Consider the following 18,324-nt stretch of genomic DNA (forward strand, 5'->3'; position numbering starts at 1 on the left):
CTGTATCAAATCCTAAGGGACAATGATCATTTTATTTACTAGAGGTATATATCTAGAGTCATACTGAGTCGATTTGTCCAAGAGGTGGACGGTCTCTCTTCTTGTTTAATTATCGGATAAATTTAGAAGTGCTTACGGTAATGTGTTGGATTGAGCATGACCTGAATCTTGAATCCTTAAATATAATAAGTCTTTTCCTTTGTCCACGTATGCCTGAGCTGAGATTGATCTGAGATGCTCTGGGAATTCAGACTGAGAAGGATGTTTGAAACTGTCTCATGCTAAATTAGCGTAAATGGACTAATTAATTTATTTAATGTTTACATTTAGCTTAATGACGTACCTAGTGCCGGACCATTAATTCATTGCTATCACCTGATTGGTCTGGCCCAACAAAGCCTGGTCACGGGACTCGTCCGGAACGCCCGCAAACAAACCACTTCGGATTCCTCCGTCGACGTCGTACTTGGGAATCGTTCAATAAATTTTGGACGAGTGAATGCCAGCCCACACCGTCCTCTTCTTTTTCCTCTTTTGGAATCGGTTTATCTCCTCGATCGCTTCTCTCCCACCCCATACAGCGCCTATAGGGTTCGCAGTCTTATCGGGATCCAGCATTGGAGCGTTTGCAGGCGCAGGTTCTCCAGCGAAACTCGCCACTTTTCTCGCTTCAGGATCGCCAGTCTCCACAGTTCTAGGCTTCCAGACCGCGTGATCGTGGAAAATGTGCGCTCCTCTTTTTCGTAATCTTAGTTGGTTTTCCGTTCTAGATTTTTTATCTCTGGTTTATGGTCGTTGTGTTGTGTTTGAACGGGAAAGTGCGTTTCTGTTGCAAAAGAGGAAGGATACTGACTCGGATCTCAGAGCTCTGCTCTGAGAGATACTGACTCCAAACACCGGGCACATAGGAAGGATGATGACAATTTTGTTCTTTTTTTTTTTTTTTGTGGAATGCATATAACATAATAACCTAGGTGATGCCCCAAAAGTTAGATTGTGGGGTGATGGAAGGTTTAGAAATTTTGTATGGTAGAGAAGGTATTGGGCACTTTGAAATGCTAATTTTTTTAAAAAATTTCTGAAGAGGTTCAATAGACGTATTGATGTTAACCTCTAAAGCTAGAGATCCACAACCCATTAACTGGAACTTCTAATACAATTTTTAGTAGTAATAATGATAGTGATACTAATAATAACTTTTCATAATATCAGCATTTGTTTTATATAAATTTGCATCAGTGCATATGTATGCAATATCAAAATAATGAGCCAATTAGAATACACACATATGGATATCAAGCAATTTACAAGTTCAATAATCTTTTTTGTTTTAGTACTTCCAAACCAGTATATTTGTAATTTCTAGCATCTAAATTATTCGTATATGAAATTTGATTAGGTTTTCGAGATTCTAGCCATACCATTCTAAAGTCAACATCCTAAAGTATCCTCGTTTGAAATCCTAATTTTCAAAACTTGAATCAACTCACTATCTTTCGTAGATATAAGGTAGATAGTGTTTCTGAGATTTAGATCATTATCACATACAATGTAAACTTTAGAATGGCAACACTGGTAGGGATGCATTCTGATTTCTGCATACAAAAAATGCACGACACAATCTATTAATCAATCATAAATCAAATCTTGGCCCTCGGTAAGAGGAACCCGAAGAAATATATTTTGTTAATGTTATTCATAGTAGCAACTTAGTTATAGCAATTAAATTGAGCAACTCTTCACATCACTAACGCCATGATCAACTCAAGAAGATTATTGCATTGCATAGGACCAAGTCAAGAATTTTCACCAAATATGCATATGATTCTCTGACACACTCCTAAACCTAAGCTCTGATACCATGTTGTCACGGCTCGTACAAGCTAGGCTTGCCACGACGCTAGCTTCACTCTCCTTGCTTGAACTATAACAAAATATAGAGAAAAACTAACTAAACAACATGCAAGTAACTCTACTAATGTTATGTATGTATTTCAACAATTAACCTAAAGGTCAAAGGGAAAGGAGAGTGCACACAAAGTGGAAATAAGAGAGATATGCATGAAAATATAATCAACAAAAGCAACAACATAATTTACAAATTATATTTCCATATCATTCGTCTTTTATTCTCTTCTTAATTAACTTCATCAGTTTTCTTTAATTTTTCATTTTCCAACATTACCCACATTATAGTCTTATTTATCTGACAATTCAATATAGTTTATTAATCACACATATAATATATTCATCAAGGATGTGTCGTACAAGTAAAGGTGAAATGACTTGCAATCCAACTAATACAAATGCATCGTGTATAAATTAAAATATCAAGGTGGGTGACTTGTAATCCACCCGAGAAAGATATATGGGAAAGTGAATGACTTGCAATCCACTTGTAACGAAAATGATAGTATGTATGCACCTATATATGTAGGCGAACAACCTGCAATCCACCAAAAGGGATGTATCGTATATACATGGGGCGAACGACCCGCAATCCATCTAATACAAAATACATCATGTGAATGCACATATACAAACACATATATATAAGGTGAACGATCTGTAATCCACCCGTAGGGGTGTAAACAAGCCAAGCCGCTCGCGAGCTATTCGGGTCTTGATTCGAAAAAAAGTTCATTTGATTAAGTTAACGAGCCGAGCTCGAGCCTGATTTCGAGCTCAAAATTATTATCGAGCCGAGATCGAGCTTAACAGTATTTGGTTCGTTAGCTTATGAACATGTTTGTTTAGAGGCTCGTGAACGTGTTTGTTAAGAGGCTCGCGAACGTGTTCGTTAAGAGATTCGTTTATCTTATTATTATTATTATTATTAAATATCACATAAATAATAAGTATAATAATATATTATTAATTATTATAGCTAATTATCTTAAACGAGCTAGAACTAAAAATTATTTAATTTTTAAACGAGTTTTTTTCGAGCCGAGCTCGAGCTATTTAATCTTATTACGAGCCGAGCTCGAGCTTAAGAACTAAAGCTCGAATCGAACTCGAGCAGAGCTCGAACTTAGGGATAACGAACCGAGCCCGAGCTCGAGCCTATTACAGTTCTGCTCAACTCGACTCGTTTACAACCCCACCCGAAAGTAGATCTCATAAAAATAGAATGAACGACCTGTAATCCATCCCTCACATAAGAATAGAGTGAACGACTCACAATTGACCCAATGAGGAAATCAACTCAATTTGGTCGAACGCATGAAAAGACTTAAGAGTCCTCTTTGTGCATGAAGTCAATTGCTCTATACTACAAGTAATCACACAACTCTTTGTGCATGGAGCCTAAATTCTATAATGTAAAGGCTACATTTATTATCTTGACAATTTACTGTCAATGATAATGTGCCTCTTGCAAGGGCATAGTCCAAAATTCTAAATATAATTATTGCATCTATTATTTTATTAATTAATATCAGTGCTAGAGTAATTTCTAAAACACGGAGATAAACTATTGATATAATTAGTTTCTTACTTTATTAGTTAGCATAATTAATTAGGTAATCTAATTTTTTATGGATCTCAAATAAAAAAACAAACAAGATAGGAATCAACTAAAGAATAAAAGGGCAAGACGTGATAGGAAAAATCAACCGGTGAGAGTAAGGATAATAGTAGAATGAATTCTATTTTTCACATTATCAACTTTTATAAATTTGAGCAGAAGATGAGAGTTGCAGAGATGAGAATGTTAAGGTGGATGTGTGGACATACGAAGATGGACAAAATAAGAAATGAGAGCATTAGAGAGAAAGTCGGAGTTGCATCTATTGAGGACAAACTCCGAGAGACATGTTTAAGATGGTACGGACATGTACTTAGACGACCAATAAATGCTCCAGTTAGGCGATGTGAAATTATGATAAACATGCATATCAAACGAGGAAGAAGAAGACCAAAAAAGACTTGGTTAGCAACAATAAAACAAGATAAAATTTATTTAAATATAGATGATGATATAATAGGAGATAGAGCTCAATGGCGTAAAAGGATTCATACAGCCGACCCCACCTAGTGGGTAAAGGCTTGGTTGTTGTTGTTGTTGTTATTGTATCAACTTTCATAAATTAAATCGTGCACAAGGTAAATGTCGTGAGACACCGTCCTGTTTTTGTTCCTCTCTTGGAATCGATTTCTTACTTGTAAAAGGAATGCTTTAATGCGCGCCTAATCCCGGTGTGTTTCTTTCCATTTCTGGATCCATGTAACGTGGTATGATTATCTCATGACTTCTGTTGCCCAGCCCATACAACTCCCATCGCGCTTCTGTAGGGTTCACAATCTTATCGGGATCCATGAACATCTAATATTTGTAGCATTGGAGCAAACCCGCCTGGTTTTCTCGCTTCAGGATCTCCAGATCTCCCTAGTTCTAGGGATTTAGTTAGTAATGTGATTATCTAGAGAACATTTATTTTTACAAATCTTGTCACACATGACTTTGTGTTGACTCTCTAAGTTCCATCCATTAATGGATTGAGCTTAATCAATGGTAATGTCCAGTTGTTAAATGGCATTGAAAGTATTTAGGACTTTGATGATGTCTAGCTATTTCCGACCTAAGACACTTTCTGTGAAAGGTGGTTGACCAATTCTAGTTTATTGGTTGACGAAAATATTTTTAGTGTAAGTATGTTGACTAGCCTCGATCAACCAACATTTCACAGGGTGCCCTAATTTTCAAAATTTTACCGTCCAATGATTGTTATTCATCTTTAGTTAACAAATCAATTTTCTTTGGCATATTAATCTTCATAGATTACAATCAAAAGGGACTTAGGCATTGAGGATGAGTTAGGCATTAATCTTCTTTGGCATGATCCAGTGGCTACGGTAATTGTTGGTTAGCCAAACCTTAATTTAGTTGATCATGAATTCTCTTTTGATAGATAGCCCATCTACCACGACCAACTTCTGGCTGTCGATTGACAGGGCTGAGGCAGATAGCAATCCTTGGTACTCTTTCTTTCTATCTCTTTTTTTTCCTTAGTTCATTTTTTTTCCCAATGAGACATCTGAGGGAAATTGGAAATAAAACCAAGCAATGTTTTGTTTTTTTTTACAGTCAGCAAGCTTTCTTATGGAGTGAGATGCCCCAACTTGCTAGAAGAATTGAGGATGAGTTTATCATGTTTATACTTACCCGTGGAACTACGAGAAGAAAGAAGAGAAAAATATTTTGCTCTTTTTGCGTGCAAGTTGGCATGGGAGGTGTTGGAAAAATATTATTCGGTGAGTAAAATATATCTCCTTGTATATATTTAGTTGCACAAAATAATTTTTCCTACCTTGATATGGGGAACTATAATATTTTTCTCTTTCTCTAAACTTTTTTGTATTTGTCTTTTAAATGTATGAATTGATTTGTTGTTTTGAGATCGTGGAGACTAATCTGCAAGCTGGAGCAAACCACAAATATGAGCTCCTGTGGGTGATATTAATTGGCCTGATTTTTTCACTCATTATCCGGTCATTGTCTTCCAATCTAGGGGTGACTACAGATATAATTATCACTTAGTACCCTATATTTGTGAAGTATTGCCTCTAGTTGGTTGTGCTTGCTATTGATATACGTAAAGGTGTTGTGTTCGGATGTCAAGATTATATGCATTTTTGTTTTTATTTTAGGATGCTTGCGGATATTTCTTGCTCGAGAGTGACTTTGCATTGTTCGTGGCATTGCTCATCAACATCACAGTGGTCAGTCTCCGGATCTGTGTGCGCTTCCACTGATCTCTCTATTGAAGACTCCAATAGATGCAGCGATTTGACCTTGAACTCTGCGTCTTTATTGCTCAAGGTCGGTAACTAAGCTTTGCTTCAATACTGCAGCGAATTTCAACTCTAAATTCTAATCACGATGCGTTTTCACAGAATGTGCTGGGCAAATCAAGCTCCATTAGTTATGGAATCTCTTTATTGGCCTCTGGCCAAAGCTCTACAATCACAGGCACGTACACTGACCAATATATCATGCAGGTAACAACAACATATTACTAAAACCATTTCATTCTTAAATTCATTATATCGACTGCTTGCTTAGTGTTTTCTAGACATCAAAATGAGAATATGGTTGCGAAACCTTGTGACTCGATGCATCGCAATCTGTCCCAGTCTTTTCGTAGCCATTATTGGAGGAACAGCAAGATCAGGGAGGCTTATAATCATAGCATCGGTACAGAATATTACATCTTACCCTTAGAAATTAGAAGATACTAATATTTGCTCCTCACCTTGGTAGATGATCCTCTCCCTCGAGCTGCCCTTCGTCCTCGTCCCTCTCCTCAAGTTCAGCAGCAGCAGCAGCAGCACCAGCACCAAGATGGGGCCTGACAAGAACTCCATCTACGTGAGTTCCCACTATTGTTTTTTTTTTCTTTCTCGCAATTAAGCCACCATGTTTCCATTATTGCTGACTGCTCATTTAATGCTAGATAATTGTGGTCTTATGGGTCCTTGGCTTGGGTGTGATTGGGATGAATGTCTACTACTTGAGCACGAGCTTTGTGACTTGGATAATCCACAGCAGCTTCCCGAAACCTGTGATGGTCTTGATTGGGGTCATGGTCTTTCCTGTTATGGCATTTTATGTGATCTCTTTGATCTACTTGATGTTCAGGAAGGAAAGGATGGTGACCTTCGACTAGAAGTTGGAGGTTTCGATGGAGCAGGGAGGGCAAGGAGTCAGAGACGGATGCAGGTAGAGGCTATCCTGAGCTATATAGCCTATTCCAATTTTTTTACTTACATTGTTGTGCATTATTGGCCGCAGAATGAGAACCATGAACAAATTGCTTGCTCCATCTTTTCTTCTTTATTTTATTCCTATTGTTCCCTTCATAGATTGACCAACTGGTTTGATTAGATAGGATTGGCTCTACCTCCTCAAAATGAGGTCAATTTATCACTGTACGATCCAATAAAAGACCTACCTATTATCAAAATGAGGATTGCCTCATTACTGATTACTGCAATTATAATTTCCTGTAGATCAGAAAACTTGAGCTGTGGATCTCAGTTCTAGTGTTTTTATGACCGCCTGTTACTTCGGGGAGGTGAGCGCTGTGAAGCCCCCTGTAGCAGAGGTGATGAAGGCATGTTTATCCAAGACTGCAGGGCGATATTGCCACCAGAGACGCCATTTCCCTCCTGGGCACTTGTCATGCCGTAAGCAAACAGACTCAACATAACATTGCACCTCACAGTTCATAATCCTCACGCTACGCTGACCTTTGCAGGCACAACTTGTTTCTGCATTCAGCACTGGTGCTCTCAGGGAAGATGCCACGAAGACGCTGATCTTTGCAGGCACAACTTGTTTCTGCATTCAGCACTGGTGCTCTCAGGGAAGACGCCACCTTCGTGATCAACGTAATCAAATCTATTTGATCAAGCAACATATTTCTGTCTCTCATTTTTCTTTTTTATTTCAGGTTCTTGCTGGAGAGTAGCTTCGCATTGTTCGTGGCGTTGCTCATCAACCTCGCAGTGGTTTCAGTCTCCGGAACCTTGTGCGCTACTACTGATCTCTCTGCTAAAGACTCCAATAGATGCAGCGATTTGACCTGAACTCTGCGTCTTTCTTGCTCAAGGTCTATAACTAAGATCTGCATCAATACTGCAGCGAATTTTAACCCTAAACTCTGCTCGCGATGCGTTTTCACAGAATGTGCTGGGCAAATCAAGCTCCTTCATCCATGGAATCTCTTTATTGGCCTCCTGTCAAAGCTCTTCAATCTCAGGCACATACGCTGATCAATATATTATGCAGGTAACCATGACATATTACTAAAAATCATTTTGTTCATAAATTCATTATATCTACTGCTTGCTTAGGGTTTTCTGGACATCAAAATAAGAATTGCGAAACCTTGTGACGCGATGCACAATCTGTCCTAGCCTTTTGGCAGCCATTATCGGAGGAACAGCAGGATTAGGGAGGCTTATAATCATAGCATCGGTACAGATTAACATCTTACTCTTAGAAATTATAAGATATTAATATTTGCTCCTCAGGCTTGGTAGATGATCCTCTCCTACGAGCTGCCCCTCGCCCTCGTCCCTCTCAAGTTCAGCAGCAGCACCTCACAAAAACTCCATCTACGTGAGCTCACACTATTGTTTTTTTTTTTCTTTCTCGCAATTAAGCCACCATGTTCCCATTATTGCTGACTACTCATTTAATGCTAGATAATTGTGGTCTCATGGGTCATCGGCTTGGGCGTGATTGGGATCAACGTCTACTACTTGAGCACGAACTTTGTGACTTGGATAATCCACAGCAGCTTCTCCAAGCCTGTGACGGTCTTGATTGGGGTCGTGGTCTAATTTCCTGAAACACTTGGGGATGCTGCGGGCAGTGCTTGCCATCCTTCAATGGTCTATATATCTTTTGCCTAAAAGTAGGGATTTTTTGTTTTTGTTCGTCCATTTATTTATTTATATTGACCAATTTGTTACAGCGTACATGTTTGTTCCTATATACTGTCATCTGTTCCTTTTGCTCCTGAATCAAGTTATTCTTTGTATCTTTTTTTTTGGGGGTCTTTATTCATTGCTAACCTTTTCGTGAGGGTTTATGAAGTCACATTTTATATAATAATTTCATCGAGAGTGAGCAATCTTTTTGTTGGGATGAAAGTTAGAGGTCTGAGAATGAGTAGAAGTTAAAGTTAAATACTTGTGATCAAAACGGTAGACTACATCCTACGTTTTGATTGTATTCCCAATGACAATGACAAACAAGACAAAGTTTTGAATTAAAAGTCGTTCTAATATTTTGAAATTCACCTCGCGTAAATCTATCATAATTCAATTAAATAAATAAAAATATCATTTAATCGATAAAAACAGACAAAAGATATTCTAATCCATCTAAATGAGCCTCTCATGCCTAATTATTGGATCCTAGATTTATTGGATCCAAATCATACGTGCTAACCCATTAACCTGGAATCTATCGTACTTGGGCTCGAACCAAAAGCCCATATCACTCCACTTCCTATTACATTCGAATCAAGAAATCCATTTTTTTTAGTACATTTTTATTATTTTAAATTTTATAAATCCTAATTAGAGAACTGAATTTAGATTAAACATACAAAATTATATATTTTTTATAAATAATTTATGTTCCTAACATGATAATATATATATATATATATATATATATATATATATATATATATATATATATATATATATATATATATATATATATATATATATATATATAATATTTTATATTTTATATATTTTTGCAACCACAATGACAAAGCATAAAGCACTTTTGTTTCTTTCCCCTTGTGAGCACAACAAGACAAGGAATATTCCAATTGCCTTTGCAAGTGAGTTCCCATCCCAACCCCAAAGATATTGTCGTTTTTTTACCAGTAATTAAGAAATGAATGAAATTTAGTGGTTAGGCATTTAGGGGTTTGTAGGTTTGATGCACATTATCTACATGCACATGCAAAATCATACTTTGAAATCTAAATGATCTGTTCGTAATTAAATCACAACTTTAAGGGTGTACGTTTTAATATAGAATGAAAGAAAATTCATTTATTTAATGCTTCACTAATTTATTTTCATCTAATTCTTTTAAGTAATATCATTTATTTGATTTATTTTGCTTATTTAAGATGTCAAATCTACTTTATAATTTATTCAATACACAAAACTATGTGTTCAAAGTTCCATTAGAGTAAGTCTCCATGGATAATCAATATATTTAAGATTCGATTTTTAGCTATCGTGTATTATAGAAATTTTTTATTCTAGTAAAAAATAGATTTTAAAACATTAGTCATTTGGATATATTTTTATGAATACTTTCTGATTTATCTATAGTCGATCAAAAAATTTTAATAGGGTTGGACCGATCATCTATAAAATTAATTGGTTTGAAGAATTGGATATCTAAATTTAAAAAAAAATATAATTTGTAGTGTACAACTTAAACACTAACACAATTTCTACCGGCATGATTAATTTTCTTGGCCAGACTAATTCAATGAGCTCATTTGTTTTTTTTTGTTTTTACCTAATTAATCTATCTATCTAGTTTATTTATTTTATTTATTTCATTTCAATTTCGAAATTGATAAGTATTATATTAGACAAAGCTTTTCAACTATTAAAACTTGAAGGATGTTGAAATTGAATGAGAAATTCTTTTAAAATAAAAAATTGCACCTTAAATTATGCAAATATGATAAAGTATCCCTTCAATTATTCAAACCAAATTTATAAAGTGTAATAGGTATGAACAAGTAACACTCAATAAATATCTCAATTAGACAACGTGAGATTATGATAAGCATGTACTAATTAATAAAGAAAAAAAACTAAAAAGATTTAAATATAAATGAGAATATAATATTAAATCAATAACATTGGAGGATCCAAATGACTCAAATTAAATCGCCATTTTAGATTTGAAAATAATTCTATCAAATGAATTAAATTTTGGCAAAAAAGGTCAAATTTTGATGAATGGATCCAAGGTTGCATCCAAATTGAAAGTAGGCAAATCACTCATTACCCACACTCACCTTTTCCTTTTCTTCCCTTTGAACTCATACCACATCATTGCATTCCATTGCATTGCACATCTTCTTGGATTTTTGGCCATCCTCATCATTGAATCTCCCTCCCTTTTCTTCTCCACTTTAATTCAATGACCAAATGGTTATCATGTTTGTTCAAATTGTAGGTAGTTTCACCATCCAACTCACGTTCTTTGTTATAATTATTTTGAAGACTAGATCCTTTATCATTTTGTTTAAATTTAAATTTTAGTGATTTAAACTATGGATTGAGAGATGGATTTAAACTATAACTCCATATCCAAAATGATTCACCCTCGTGAATTTGATCTATTCAGTTTTGGCCCAAAGTAAAGTCCAATCATACATGATGAGAAGCTTGAAAAATTAGGGCACAAAAGTAATAAGATGGTATTCATTGAACGTGAATTTGAGCTCTTTAGGGTTATTAAATATTTTTAATATAACTTCTTACCACAGTTTGATTGCGTTCAGATGGGAAGACAACAATTTGGTATGAGCACAAGGTACACTCTTGGACAATACTCAACTTTTTTTTTTTCATTTGGTATATATGAGCAATAACCTAACTTTCAATTTTTTTTTCATTAGGATAGTTGGAAAAAAAACACAAAATATGGATCACGTTTAAGACTAACCCACCTATATTGAGAAACACATCTTTGTTCTAATCAAAAAATGATAATTGATGCCAATTGCACTGATTAGGTCGACTCAACCTCCATAAACCCTAAATTACACCATTGCACCTACCACTCTTTCCCTAAATCCAAATCGATTCCTTGAGAACCAAAACATGCCATGAGATCATGCCAACTTTTGAGAGGAAGCCCAACCTCTTTCCCTCACTCTCTACCTTTCCTTCAAGCAAAGGCATTGATCTAGTAATTATTACTTTAGCGAGATAGCCACACTCATTACTTGGTAGAAAGGGTCTCCCTAAAAATACATTAATGCTTTCTCCTTTTCCTTGAAAAAGAAATATCAACTTTAGCTATATATTTCCTACACTCCAACTTAATCCAAAATACTACTAATAATAATTATTATTATTAATCAAATTTGATTGTAGGTTATTTTCATGGAATTGTGGCAATTAAATTAAAATGTCTCATCAATTAAAAAGGAAAGATTTGTCTTGAAGGTGAAAGAAAACAATTTTGGTGGCTTTTAGAGTGTTGAGTGTTCTTTGTTGTAGAGAGCATGTGAAAAAAAAATATTTTTGTTTTAAAAATTATTCTTATATTTAATTAGACCAATGGAAAATTAGTGCATTTGGCTCACAAGAAAATTAGACCATTTTCCTTTCCCTCCTTTTTTATTTATTTATTTGTTCGTTTGTGTTTTTTTCAAAGTTATTCATTGACCAAATCTTCATAATTATTCATGTTTAGTTGATGGAGGAAGTGATCGCACAGTTGGAAGCTATCAAATCTTGGGATAATTCTATTTTTGAGTTTGCATTTATTGAGTTTTTATTTTTCATGTTTGCTCACTTTATTAATTATGGAATTAAGATGATTTTGTGTGTCATAAATGTATAAATTAAGTCAATTAGTAGCCATGTGTCATTTTCTAGTTATTGTGCCATTCATTATTATTATCATAATTGTCATTCTCCTTAAGCCTTTTCTCATTTAATGATATTTATATTGAGAAAAAAATACAATTAATGGGAGCTCCAAATGGTCCACCTCGATTAATTGAGTTCATAATTGTCATCATCGTTTAGCATTTCTTGTTTATTGTAAATGTTGATTGTATCTAGAAGGGAAAAAAAAAATTGAATATCATTTTCAATGAAATAATAAAACCCATTAATCGTGTGTTTAGAGATGATAAATTTGAATATCATTTACCAATTAAAGGGTTGAAATAAGAAATATAAGAAAATTTTGTAACATTAATTTACTATTTTAATGTCCCCCTTGCCTAAGATAAAGTTAGATTCTTCTGTACCTTTTAATCAAATTTGATCCCATCCAGGTTATTTTTATAGAATGGTAAGTTATTATGTTTTTAGTCCTATAATTTATATTTTTTTTAATTTTACTTCTATTATGAGTCAATTTATATTTTTAGTCTTGTAACTTATAATATTTTTTAATTTCAGTCTTTTTTCTTCTAAAATTAGAATTTTTCAACAGAAAATGATAAGTTGTAAATTGAATTTAGGGATTTTGATTTTTTATGATCCATGTATTTTTTATATTCCAACCACAAACTAGATAATTTTCGTTGAAAAATTATAATTTTGTAAGAAAAAGGACTAAAATTGAAAAATATTATAAGTTATAGGACTAACAACGTAAATTAACTCATAACAAGATTAAAATTAAAAAAGATGTAAGTTACATTATTGAAAATATAATTTTCTCTTTTAATTTTGTTGATGAAAAATATATTTTAATAATATAATAATTGTTTTAAAAGATATTTAATAATAGTGAAAGTTACGGTGAATTTTAAAAATTATCAGGTTCGATCTGAGAAGATCTGGATCGGATCATCCGGGTAAAGAAAATCAAGATCCGATCCGATCTTTGTTTTGTGTTGGATTCTGTAACCGCATATGCTTCCTGTGCGGTCGGAAGCGGATCCGCACGATGCGAGAAAGAGAGAGAAAACACGAACACAGTGGCAAGTCCCGTAAATGTTTGTATAAATTAGGGGCTGATTGGTAGTACGTGTGACGTGGGGCTTAGAAGTTTGAGCTATTAGATTCAGAAGAAGAACAGAGCAAGTGGAAAATCCAGAGAAAATACGAGTGGCGGCGACGGCGACGGCGACGGCGACGGGGGAGGTGGCGGATGGATGAGGCGGTGGTGCTGAGTCAGGTCGTCGGCCGCATCCAGGAACTTTGCGAACTTTACGCCTCCTCGCCTTCACTTGACTGGCCTCGCCGTCTCGATCCCAGGCAAAATGCCTATCCCTTTCTTTTCCTTTCTGCTTTTTTTTTGCTTTCTTGTTTGGTTTTGTTCGGGTCCTTTACTTGTCAGGGGAGGTCGGAATTGAATGCCATGTTTTTGAAGTGGTCAAGTAGATAGGTGCTTGAAATCTCTTTTGCTTCTGCTCGATCTCTTGGCTTTGGAGATGAGGAAGCGTTAGGGTTTTGCAGATCCTTGTGTTCGATTTGGGAAAGTTGTCTGTTTTTTTTCCTATTCTATACTTTTTTTTCCTTGTGTGTGTGCGCGCGCGCAGTTCCATGCTTAAGTCTCTCTTTTTCTTTTTTGTTATTTGCATCTTTCTTACTCTCAAAGTTGGTTGAAGTGGGTCTCCTTCATCTGCTTGTTTTATAAATTTTTTTTGCCTTTTTAAAATTCTTTTTTGCTGTTGAATTTGTTAGATGAAATTGTTCGCCAACAAAGATTGATAGCTGTAAATTGAAAGGTTTGTCAGCAAGAGTTAGATTGGAATCTATCATCTATCTTTTTTCTTTAAAGTTTCTCTTTTATCCATTTTTTCCCCTTCTGTTAGCTATGTGATGCTGGATGGCCCTATTGCAGCAAAGGGAAGTGTCTCAGCCATCCACTCCTTAATCCTTAAATATGACTTGCCTGATTGTCTTTTGATTTTTTTTTTCCTTGTATAAGATCAGATTCTTAGAATTTGTCAGATTCACTGTGAAAACATAATTTCTAGCATCTGTAGGCTTCCAGAGTTTTCTTTTCCATATGCTGAACCTTATTATTGATGCTTGATGTCTGTGTTCAGTTGTTGAATACCCATCAATTGTTGGTTGTCATCCACATGCCCATCCAAGTGGCTGGTTATTTCCTCTTTCTCATGGATGTAGATTCTAACTTTATACCAAGCTCCATCCAAAACTAGTGTCTTCTTAATTTTTTTGCCACAATCTCCATGGCACTGAAGATGAGAGCCTACTGTTTGCAACACATGGAAGTAGATAAAAGAGGATCAAAGAGTCAATGACTGAATAGTGCAGACATTCCCTTTGCCGCAACTGGTTCATCTATCAACATAATCATGGTAGAAGGAAGGATAAACAATAAATATTGGGAGGGAAGCAGATAGTTGACATAATCTAGTCCGAGTCTTGCTGGAAAACCTTCAGCTTGTAGGTATAAATCTTTATTGATGAACAATTTCATAAAAAAAAATCAACAGCAAACAAGAAAAAGGGAACAGGAATAAACTAGAGACAATATGGATATCCACTTCAATCTACAGTGATCTTTAACCCAATAACTAATATCAGAGTACTTATGATGCCAACAACTATGTTGTAATCCTATAGTTTATACTATCTAGGATTTGTCATGTCTTACTTTTCCCAATTTTCTTAAGGCACTACTATGTCTCTTTTCTTAGTAGGTCATTGATGTAGGTTTTTACAAAGATGTACTAATAAGCTATTTTAATGATCATGGATTCTGATAGATAGCTATAGTCCATAGTCATTTATTGATGTACTATATTGGGCTGTCATATGTTTCTTGGGTACTGTATGATGATAACACCTCTAAGGAAATGCAGTAGAGATAGACAAATGTGGTTTCTTTGTACTTCCTTGGTGCAAACATCTTTTCCAGTACAAGAGTCACCATAAGATGTTATATCTTCATTGTTGTTATCAGGCTATCAGCTTAGGTAGCTTCGTTAGACAAGGAATGCTGAGGAAAATTCAACTAGGGGAGCAACTAGATCTCCTTGAAAAGGCATCTTTCATGGAGTAAATATTGTACTCATCCTCAGTATCCACATTTTGTCATGGACTAAATATAGAGGGGCCAATGGGTTCTTTTGGGCATTACTGAACTACCTCAGGCCCAGCATTGGCTCATGCTTGAATGGCCAATTCCAAGCTCAGTAGGTCATGATTTTGAAAATAAAATACTATGTTTTTCTTTTAACCAAATTATGTTCAGGATAAAATTTATTGTTCATGAGCCTTGTTAGACTTGTGGCCAAGGCTTGGACTAGCCCACGTGCCATGTCTAGCCTAACACTGTTCTGTGTGGCCAAGCTAGCAATAACCCACTAGCCCAGAAGGTTGCTCACCTTGCATCTTGCATGGCCTGTTTAGTGGTGGACCATGCATGACCCATCTCATGTTGAGCTGTAGGTAGCCTAAGCCCATTCGAAACCTCTACCATTTTCCACTAGAAAATTTAAACCTAGATTTCTCAGGGCTAATTTTGAGTCTAATCTAACTTTATCTTCAGTACTAAATCAGGATTGAACATAAAATTGTTTTTCACATCTGCTTTGTTGCTAAAGTATTTTAGAGAAGCAGTAGGTTAAATGTTCAAAGAATGCTAGTTCATTTTACATGCAACCCTAGAAATTGTAGATATTAGTTTTTTAAGCATCAGTTGAGCGGCCATGGCATATTCTCAGTTATAAAATATGTCATTCTTTTCAGCTATGCCATGTTCATCTTTGCAGTTATTGCAACTTGGTTTGATTTCAAAACAGGATTTTTGTTCTTATTTTTTGTAGTTAACACTGTTATCTGGTTGTTAGAAAGAATCACTAATTCTTCTCTGAGATATGGAATGCTTAAAAAAGAAGAATTGGATTATTTTGTTATGTAATTCTGTCTACTTAGAAATATGACTAACTTGTTTTTTCTTACAGTGACATTTGTATTTGTAGCCAGTTGTTGATCTTAAGTCATGGTTGTATAATGAATTATAAAAGGGCTACTGATAAAAAGAAAAAATAGTTGGTACTTAGACTTGGAAATGAATAGTCCAACACATGCCATATTTCTGATATGGTTTTTTCTACAAGTTTTGTGACCAATGTTCACTCAGGGAATAGATGTCTGAGTGTCGGTATCTAAGTCAGGTAGAAAGGGGTAGATGAACTGTCTAAGTACTAAAAGAAAACAAAACATATTATTACATGGATTCAAATGTCTCACTCCGTAGTTTCTAAAACTTTTTATTACATGTAATCAATAGGAATTTTGTGTCCACTCAAAGTGTAGGTGTTTGAAACAACCACAGAAGAGTTAGATAAAGAGTTCAACTATCATACTCTTAGGTGTTGCATTTGTTTTTTCATATAAATATATTACTGCTGCGTATTTGTCAATGCCTTATTCAGCGAACTGAATCATCTTAGTTTCTTTTGGAAGTTGTCTTCAGAAGGCTAAGATTGATAAAACATTTGCTAATACTTTGTCATGTGCAGGTTGTATATATTGGAGTTGAATAACCCATTGGGATATGACTTCTGTGGTATTTTAATGGAAGATAAATCTGGTGAAAAAATGGTTGAAGTTCTTGAATCACCACATTGCAAGAGACCTAGAAGAGAAAAGAACCCGTCAAAAACAATTGCATCAATTTCAAGTGGCTTGATGGATCAGCAAATCTGGAAAGATTTTCCGGAAGATCTTTTTGAAGCTGTGATTGCAAGACTCCCTACAGAATCCTTCTTCAGGTTCCGAACTGTATGCAAAAAGTGGAACTCCTTGTTGTCCTCCTGTACCTTCGCCCAACATCTCGCAGAAGTTCCAAATTTACATCCTTGGTTTTATTCAGTCACTCATGAAAACATAACCAAGGGTGCCATGTACAATCCATCTTTGAGAAAATGGCATCATATTTCCATTCCGTTTCTGCCTGCAAAGACAGTGCTTCTTCCGGTAGCATCAGCTGGTGGCCTCATTTGTTTCTTGGATTTGTCACATAAGAATTTCTATATTAGCAATCCTCTGACCGATTCATTCAAAGAACTTCCACCGAGATCTTACCGAGTTTGGTCCCGAGTGGCTGTTGGAATGATTCTGAACGGGAAGACTGCTGTCAGTGGCTACAAGATAATGTGGCTTGGCTGCAATGGGGATCATGAGATTTACGACTCCATTCATAACAGTTGGAGTCGCAGTGCAAGTTTTCCTCCAAGCATCAAGCTTCCCCTCTCGTTAAATTTCAGGTCACAGACAGTGTCTGTCGGCAGCACCATCTACTTCATGCATGCTGAACCTGACGGCATTTTGTCATACGACATAGTAAATGGTATTTGGAAGCAGTACCTCATCCCTTCACCGCTGCACCTTACAGATCATACACTGTTGGAGTATGAGGGTCAGATTTTGCTTGTAGGTTTGGTGACTAAGAACGCTGCCACATGCGTTTACATATGGGAGATGCAGAAGATGACTCTCCTGTGGAAGGAGGTGGACAGAATGCCAAACATCTGGTGCTTGGAGCTTTACGGTAAGCATGTAAGGATGACATGCCTGGGCAACCATGGGTTGCTCATGCTTTCCTTGCGGTCGAAGCGGATGAACCGTCTTGTTATGCACAATTTGTCGACAAAGGAATGGCAACGAGTGCCAGAATGTATGCACCCTCATGGCAGGAAGAGACAGACAATTGCTTGTGGGACTGCATTTCATCCTTGTCCCACTGCTCTTGCTTGATGGCTCTGTCGATTTGAGTGTGATCATTTTGTAGAAAGGTATCCTTGTCTCTCGATATCAATAAACACTGCCACTCCCATGTCATGATCGTCTGCATTAAAATCAAGGATTCTTGGTGTTTTTGTATTGTGGTTCTTGCTTTTGTATAAAGTTCTTCGAAAGCGAAATATGATGCCTGATGGTTCATTCTCAGTTGTTCACATTAATGTTCATTTGAAAGTGTCTTGATGTTGTTTTCAGAAATATGTTCTTACATATGAAAGCTGAACAGAGTTAGATTATTTTTAATTGATACAGTTTAACCTTTAAAATCCATGACTATGTAGTTCT

General features: G+C 35.7%; 2 protein-coding genes and 1 pseudogene across 4 annotated transcripts; all 3 read left to right on the plus strand.

Moving 5' to 3' along the window:
* Positions 1-407: 407 nt before the first annotated feature.
* On the plus strand, positions 408-6,908 carry LOC121985848 (metal transporter Nramp5-like). 2 transcript variants are annotated; one of them, XM_042539531.1, is made up of 10 exons: positions 408-726; positions 4,914-4,980; positions 5,090-5,256; positions 5,653-5,824; positions 5,899-6,003; positions 6,068-6,199; positions 6,266-6,373; positions 6,459-6,566; positions 6,644-6,724; positions 6,868-6,905. In XM_042539531.1, the coding sequence occupies exons 4-10, from the start codon at positions 5,654-5,656 to the stop codon at positions 6,883-6,885; spliced, it is 723 nt and encodes a 240-aa protein (XP_042395465.1). In that variant the 5' UTR covers positions 408-726; positions 4,914-4,980; positions 5,090-5,256; position 5,653; the 3' UTR covers positions 6,886-6,905. The 2 variants fall into 2 exon arrangements, 1 of the variants encoding a protein (XP_042395465.1); XR_006113276.1 differs by having other exon boundaries at positions 6,459-6,724; positions 6,890-6,908.
* Positions 6,909-7,055: 147 nt separating this feature from the next.
* Positions 7,056-8,562, plus strand: LOC121985849 (annotated as a pseudogene).
* Positions 8,563-13,302: 4,740 nt separating this feature from the next.
* LOC121985850 (F-box only protein 6-like) lies at positions 13,303-18,194 on the plus strand. 2 transcript variants are annotated; one of them, XM_042539532.1, is made up of 2 exons: positions 13,303-13,512; positions 16,758-18,194. In XM_042539532.1, exons 1-2 carry the CDS (start codon positions 13,406-13,408, stop codon positions 17,992-17,994), a joined length of 1,344 nt encoding a protein of 447 aa, XP_042395466.1. In that variant the 5' UTR covers positions 13,303-13,405; the 3' UTR covers positions 17,995-18,194. The 2 variants fall into 2 exon arrangements, with proteins under 2 accessions (XP_042395466.1, XP_042395467.1); XM_042539533.1 differs by lacking the exon at positions 13,303-13,512 and adding an exon at positions 13,593-13,739.
* Positions 18,195-18,324: the final 130 nt, after the last annotated feature.

Source organism: Zingiber officinale, chromosome 5B (genome assembly GCF_018446385.1).
Source record: "Zingiber officinale cultivar Zhangliang chromosome 5B, Zo_v1.1, whole genome shotgun sequence".
Lineage (NCBI taxonomy): Eukaryota > Viridiplantae > Streptophyta > Magnoliopsida > Zingiberales > Zingiberaceae > Zingiber > Zingiber officinale.

What these genes read in the sequence shown, in the direction of transcription:
- LOC121985848 (XM_042539531.1), top strand. Translation starts at nt 5,654, where the DNA reads ATGCTTGCGGATATTTCTTGCTCGAGAGTGACTTTGCATTGTTCGTGG. An exon ending in GGCTTATAATCATAGCATCG is followed by an intron (nt 6,200 to 6,265) that starts GTACAGAATATT and finishes TCACCTTGGTAG; the next exon opens with ATGATCCTCTCCCTCGAGCT. An exon ending in ACAGCAGCTTCCCGAAACCT is followed by an intron (nt 6,567 to 6,643) that starts GTGATGGTCTTG and finishes CTTGATGTTCAG; the next exon opens with GAAGGAAAGGATGGTGACCT.
- LOC121985850 (XM_042539532.1), top strand. Translation starts at nt 13,406, where the DNA reads ATGGATGAGGCGGTGGTGCTGAGTCAGGTCGTCGGCCGCATCCAGGAA. An exon ending in CCTCGCCGTCTCGATCCCAG is followed by an intron (nt 13,513 to 16,757) that starts GCAAAATGCCTA and finishes TGTCATGTGCAG; the next exon opens with GTTGTATATATTGGAGTTGA.